At 35.2% G+C, this 6,268-nt stretch overlaps 1 protein-coding gene and 1 pseudogene across 2 annotated transcripts; both read right to left on the reverse strand.

Moving 5' to 3' along the window:
* Positions 1–1,027: 1,027 nt before the first annotated feature.
* LOC131611242 (receptor-like protein kinase ANXUR2) lies at positions 1,028–2,617 on the reverse strand (annotated as a pseudogene).
* Positions 2,618–2,678: 61 nt separating this feature from the next.
* LOC131611241 (putative receptor-like protein kinase At5g39000) lies at positions 2,679–4,306 on the reverse strand. Of its 2 annotated transcripts, XM_058883328.1 has the most exons (4): positions 4,144–4,306; positions 3,262–3,986; positions 3,108–3,182; positions 2,679–2,999 (listed from the first exon to the last, which is right to left on the reverse strand). In XM_058883328.1, the coding sequence occupies exons 2-4, from the start codon at positions 3,884–3,886 to the stop codon at positions 2,794–2,796; spliced, it is 906 nt and encodes a 301-aa protein (XP_058739311.1). In that variant the 5' UTR covers positions 3,887–3,986; positions 4,144–4,306; the 3' UTR covers positions 2,679–2,793. The 2 variants fall into 2 exon arrangements, with proteins under 2 accessions (XP_058739311.1, XP_058739310.1); XM_058883327.1 differs by having other exon boundaries at positions 2,679–3,182; positions 4,144–4,304.
* Positions 4,307–6,268: the final 1,962 nt, after the last annotated feature.

Consider the following 6,268-nt stretch of genomic DNA (forward strand, 5'->3'; position numbering starts at 1 on the left):
CCTATTGATCATTGCGGTTAATAGTGCCATATTAAAATCAGGGTTGTACGCCCAAACACTTAAAACACATTCAACTACGGATTTTCATCTCTTCAATTCTGCGATGTTCAAACTGCGATAAGGTAATTCAAAATACCTTCGAATTTCGCATTTTTAAAACAATTTCAAAACAACTTCAAACACTTTCAAATTCAAATTCTAAGGCGTACAATCCTGTGCCCCGAACTACGTTGACTCTGATTCTCCATAAGGAGATACGTAGGCACTTGGCAACAAGGCGAGTCCCCTTCCTTCAAACCCTAATCATGTCAATGATTAAAATTATTAACCCTATTCTGTTTGTCACTTTTCTTTATATTTTGCCACAAACCTTCATCTTTGAAATGTTAGCCTTTAGGAAAGGGTTGAGGGTGCCTAACACCTTCCCTCGACCTGAATATAGTATCTTATCCAGATCTCTCAACTACGTAAGGTTTCCTATTCGCCTTGGTAGAATAGGTGGCGACTCTCTAAGTTATAATTTTAGGGCAGGTTGCTACACATTGTAAGCCTTAATGATATTTCATACTTTTTCCCTATTCAAAGTCGCGACCTATATCTCTAGGTTACTCAAAGCGGGATAAGATGAAGCTCCTGCAATTTCAGATGATGCAAGCATAAAAGTGACTATGATCACCTCCCACGTCCTCATCAAAAAAAGAGTGTCAAAGGAAGACTCATTAAAGGAAGTTTCCCTACCTAAAAATAGACAGAAAGCATTTTTTATTAATAATCATCAGATACACGTATAACAACAAGAACTGAGTGATTATTAATAAGACAATTAGAATCTAAACTGGAGGACGCTTGTGCCCTAACTAAAGGAGGAAAATCGCTACTCCCAATATCACTATACCAACTAATGGGATGGTCATTTATATTGGCCATGATAAAGTAAATACTAAAATTTATGTAAAAAAAAAAAAGCACATGGTAAGAAGGGTTCTGGAGGGAGTAGAGTGTGACGAAGAAGGTGAATGTTAAATGTTGGAAAAAAAAGTTTTTTATGGGAAAGGAAAGCTCTCAAAGAAACACTCCTTAGAAGGGAAGAAATAACTTTTGTAAATAGAAACTGACTCTCATGAATGGAGAAAGTTCTCCCAAAATTAAAGAGACCTTTATTTAATGGAGGGCATGCTACGAGCCAGATCAAGGGAAAACAGGAAGTTACAAATCAATGGCTAGATTTCACCTAGGAAATGCGAACGAACTCAAGTGCACTCTATGTTCCTAGAGGAAAGCGCCATGCCCTAACCTACGAGGCTAAAGTCACGTGTTTGGAAAAACTAACAAGATGTTTCAATGATGGGAAAACATTTAATGCACTTGTTCCCCCTTTATTTTTGTAATTGCTCCATGAACTTCCTACTCCTTACTTGGTCGAACATGATAACTAGGTGTCGACCACGACTTTGAATGATTTCCCCACTAATACACACCCTATAAGCCTTGGGAGCAACTATTCTAGGTCGGCTAAAGGCCTAATGAGAAGGCCCAATCATACATAATCCAATAGAGATGATCCAAGGTATATAGTTAACACATGTAAGAGTCAAAGATACACTTTTCTAATCTCTACTTTTTGCAATAATCATCTTGAACTTAGTGACTGACTTGGGAGTTGAATTTCTGACTTTGTAAGTCCACCCCCTCGCCACCGTACCGAAGATCAACATCGCCGATTCTAAAGTTCTACATCACCAATCAACACCAATTCTGGTTCCGATATGAAACGTAACCTTATTGACTCTTTAAAAATATAAGTAAAAAGGCCTTTAATTTATAACACATGAAATCTTGGTTTGAACTTCATGTTTTGTCATAAATTCTGCATAGTATTGAACAACGATTCCATCAATAGTAGTTTTAGATGATAATGTATAAATATCATCAACATTGATGTTCTTGTAATGATCCACTTCTTCCTGCAATGACAGAGCAACTTCAAGTTGAACCTCGACTTCACCTATTGTTGGCCGTTCATTTGGATCATACTTCAAACGTCTTTCTGTTACATCCAAAAATACTTGCCAATATTCTGGTGCAATCTTGCCTTTTATATTCTCATCAACATTATCCTCTGTTGGGAGCCTATGCCTCTTAACATTTTCTATCTTTTGCCAACATACCACACTTCTAGTAGAACTATATCAAAGGAGTAAACATCACACTTATTTGTTACTACACAAAGGTTCATGCAAAGAATTCCAAAAGTCTGAGAGTTTAGGCACCATATTACTATCCATCAAAATTTTATAAGATTGAATGTGATCATGAATGATGGTGCGTTTGGTTCTAGTATGAAGATAGTGTAGTCCACTTGCTGCTCCAATACATATCTTTAGCCTATCAACTTTCATGCTGCTATGTATACGACGAAGGCGAGTATAGAGAGAACCATTGGAATTGTAATCATGTACAATAATTTTCTCGTCTTTGTGGTCACAATATCCTAATAAATTGACCAAACTACGAGGATGCATTGAGCACAATCCCGCTGAAAAATATAAACTGCATGTAATAGAAAACAATGTTACGCCGACTTTATCATCAAAATTTGATTGCATAGTTTTAGACAATAAAGAATCTAAAGATTTAAGTGTCACGAAGACGCAAGAACTTCAAAGTTCCGAGGATCATGAACAAAGAGCCTTGGAAACAAATAAGGTATTTGAGCAAGCTTTACAAGATCCAGTGCAATACAAAGATATGATAATCACTTTATCAATCATCAAGAAACAAAGAAGTAATAAACTATCTACAACAATCTGCTTCCTCATGCAGTGCCAGAGCATGCTCAAGTTCAACCTCAACCTCACCCATTGTTGGTCTTTCATTTGGGTCATACTTCAAGCATCTCTGCATGATATCCACAAACACTTCCAAACAGCGCGGTGCAATCGATCTCATAAGAATAGGATCAATAATCTCATCAGCTGGGAACCTTTCCAAGAAGCTACCTGCATTAATCGACTCATCTAAGAACCGGTTCGTGTTCTCTAACTTTACCATCTTATCAAAAATGCTACTCTTGTAGTTTGTGCATGCTACTTCAAGTAGAACCATACCAAAGGAATAAACATCACATTTTTCCGTGAAAGCATTAGTTCGGACACACTCGGGCGCCGTGTAACCAAATGCACCTGTCAACATAACCATTTATCATACAAGCAATAGTTTATAACACAGGCATTTACCCTAAAAGTAGAAGAAAAAAATTACCAAAAATAAGGATCTCGGCTTTAACTGGTTTAGGCTTCGATTTAGAAACCTTCTCTTGTATGGAAAATCCAAGATGTGAAAGTTTTGGTACCATACTTTTATCTAAGAGAATGTTTTGAGGCTTTATATCACAGTGAAAAATCGCGCGTTTAGCTCCAGTGTGAAGGTAGTGTAGTCCTTTTGCAGCTCCAATGCAAATTTCAAATCTTTTCTTCCATGAGAGTGATTCATTATCCCTTAAACGCAAGTGATCATAGACAGATCCATTCAACATGTATTCATACACGAGAATTCTCTCGTCCTTATGATCACAGAAACCTATAAAGGATGTCAAATTCGGATGACGAAGTTGGCAGTTGAGTTCAATTTCCTTCTTGAACTTCCATTCATCGAAGACTATATTTCTCATCCCCTTCAATGCTATTGGATAATCAGTTTCGCCGTTATGGTTGAGGTAACCTTTGTACACTATACTGAATTCTGTTCCCCCGATTATTCGTTCTTCGTCAAAGTTATTGGTCGATTTCCTAACATCTTCCAGGGAAAATTGACGGCATAGTTCTTCTATAAATGCAGGATATTTTTTCTTGGATGAACTTTTATGCTTTGAGTAATTTCCAAGCATGTTTCGGACTCGAGAGTGTTGTTTGATATCCAATGATAATCAATGTTCAGATTCAGATTTCAGATTTGCATAACAATCTAGCCTAGATTGCTAGTATTTGCTGAATTATAAGTAACAAATTATTTTCTAAGCTAAAACTGATGAACTTTTATGTACTAATTAACCTAGAATTTATGAATGTTCTTTCTATCCAACAAAAGGAATATGAGTGTGAACAACAAAAGGTTTATCAATTTAAATAAAGAACATAAATTTACCTGCAAGATGAATGAACCAATCTTGAATTGCTATGGTCGCTGATGAATGATACAGATTAGTTTGGCACCATGATTGGTTGAACGGAGTGAAAGTTCCTTATGCAAAATGGAGAAGGAGCTTCAGTTTTCAATTTTGACTTCATTTGTTTGTCTACTCCTTCAACGTACTATATAGTTAGGTAGAATGGGGAAAAAGTGCTTACATCAGCACTCACCAAACACCTCATCTTCAAACACAACCTATAATGAGTTTATATAAAATAAATTACTCCCTCCGTTCCACAATAAATGATCCATTTGGAATAAAATAGTGTCCCAAAATGAATGATCCATTTTAATTTCCAATACACTTTTTCCAATTTTACCCTCTAATTAATAAAAATTTCATCATTTCCAATACATAATAAGGACCCTATAGTAAAAACATTATTCTCTCTCTTACTTTTATACTCTTTTCTTAATATGTGTGAAATGACCCAATGGGTCACTCATTGTGGGACGGAGGGAGTAAATTGTTACACATAATAAGTGTGTTATCAACACATTCTCGGAGTCAGTTTAACTATTGGTGAATTCTTATCTACCCAACTCAAAAAGTTGGGTAAAGTTACCTTCATTGTAATATGTCTTGGAAACAACAAATAATTGTACTATTTTATAATTAATTAAATATGCTAAAATTAAATGAGATCTTCTGATTGGTTGAAGGTACACTACCAAACTTTTGATGATGGGTAGAGAAGTTGTCCTCTTATCTATTTGCTTTAGAATCACAAACAAAATCAAACACAAAAAATCATGTAAGTCATTGCGGGCATCGAAATATATATATTATAAAAGTTATGTGAGAATGAATAAGAACTATTACATTTAAGGTTTAATTGTAACTTTGGTGCCTCTATTTTTTTTTTTCTTTTCGATTTTGATCTCCCATTTTTGAAACCACGATTTTGGTCCCTTTTTGAGTTTTCTGTTGAAAAGAGGACAAAAATAATGACTAATTTTGCAAAAAAAAAAACTAAGTATGGGGACGAAAGTTACACAGAAAACTTAAAAAAGGGACTAAAATAGTGGTTTTTAAAATAGAGGGATCAAAATCAAGAAAAAGACAAAATAGAGGGACTAAAGTTGCAATTAAGCCTACATTTAAAAAGGAAAGGTTGAGATTAAATTGTTATTTTCATTAAATCATGTGTCATTAAGACGAAATAGAAATCATTAATCAAATTTTAAAAATATCTTTTAATCTCAACCATTAAATATATATCCAATGATTGTTATTAAATTGTAACGTTCTCATATAACTTACTCATTCTCATTTGATTGTCCATTGTAATTTCATAAGAAAGGGTGCATCTTCCGAAGGCACGATGGTTTGGTTCTAGGCTTATCACTTGTGAGAGAAATTTGCTTCCATACAATAGTGATATGTGATACGTGGAAACTAAAATAGATGAAGATTGGGCGAGATAAAATTTAGATGCGACTGAGTGACTTTCTACTACGGCATACCGGAGTTGGACTTTCAAGATTAGAACTACAATGCTCAAATCAATGAATGAGTAAAAAGTAAGTTCGTGTGTGAAAATGAAAACGTATCAGAAATGGTACTTGATGAGCTTTATATAATGTGAGCAACTAACACGGTCGTTGTGTGATCTGCCATCCTATGCGAGTGGTCATTTGATTAGATCCAATAGTGGGAAATGTATTACGGGTTGGAATCACGTGTCTTCTTTCGATTGGAGCAAGGTCACTTGTTCCATGTGTCTTTATATGAAATGGTTATTTTTGGGGCTTACCTCATGGACCTTGCAAGAGGCCTAGGACAATTCCCCGAAACTCTTGTTCATACTCATTAAAACGAGGGTTTTTTCATGCACGAACATAGTTCTTCTTCTACTAGAAGAAAGTGGAAAAACCTTGATGGGACATCAATAACATTAAGAATATGAAAATTAAATTTTTTCCTCTTGATTGACAATGTTTCGCAAAGGGGTATCGACCTTTATCCCTAAGTCTGACAGCAATGATGTCCTCATATACAAGATATTCGAGTGTTTTGGAATAATCTAAAGCGAGACGATTGTCTTTGTTTGAGGTTATATAATAAGTGATCTAGAGT

The sequence above is a fragment of the Vicia villosa genome, linkage group LG6 (assembly GCF_029867415.1).
Source record: "Vicia villosa cultivar HV-30 ecotype Madison, WI linkage group LG6, Vvil1.0, whole genome shotgun sequence".
Taxonomy (NCBI): domain Eukaryota; kingdom Viridiplantae; phylum Streptophyta; class Magnoliopsida; order Fabales; family Fabaceae; genus Vicia; species Vicia villosa.

What these genes read in the sequence shown, in the direction of transcription:
- LOC131611241 (XM_058883327.1), bottom strand. Translation starts at nt 3,886, where the DNA reads ATGCTTGGAAATTACTCAAAGCATAAAAGTTCATCCAAGAAAAAATAT. An exon ending in AGCCGAGATCCTTATTTTTG is followed by an intron (nt 3,183 to 3,261) that starts GTAATTTTTTTC and finishes TTATGTTGACAG; the next exon opens with GTGCATTTGGTTACACGGCG.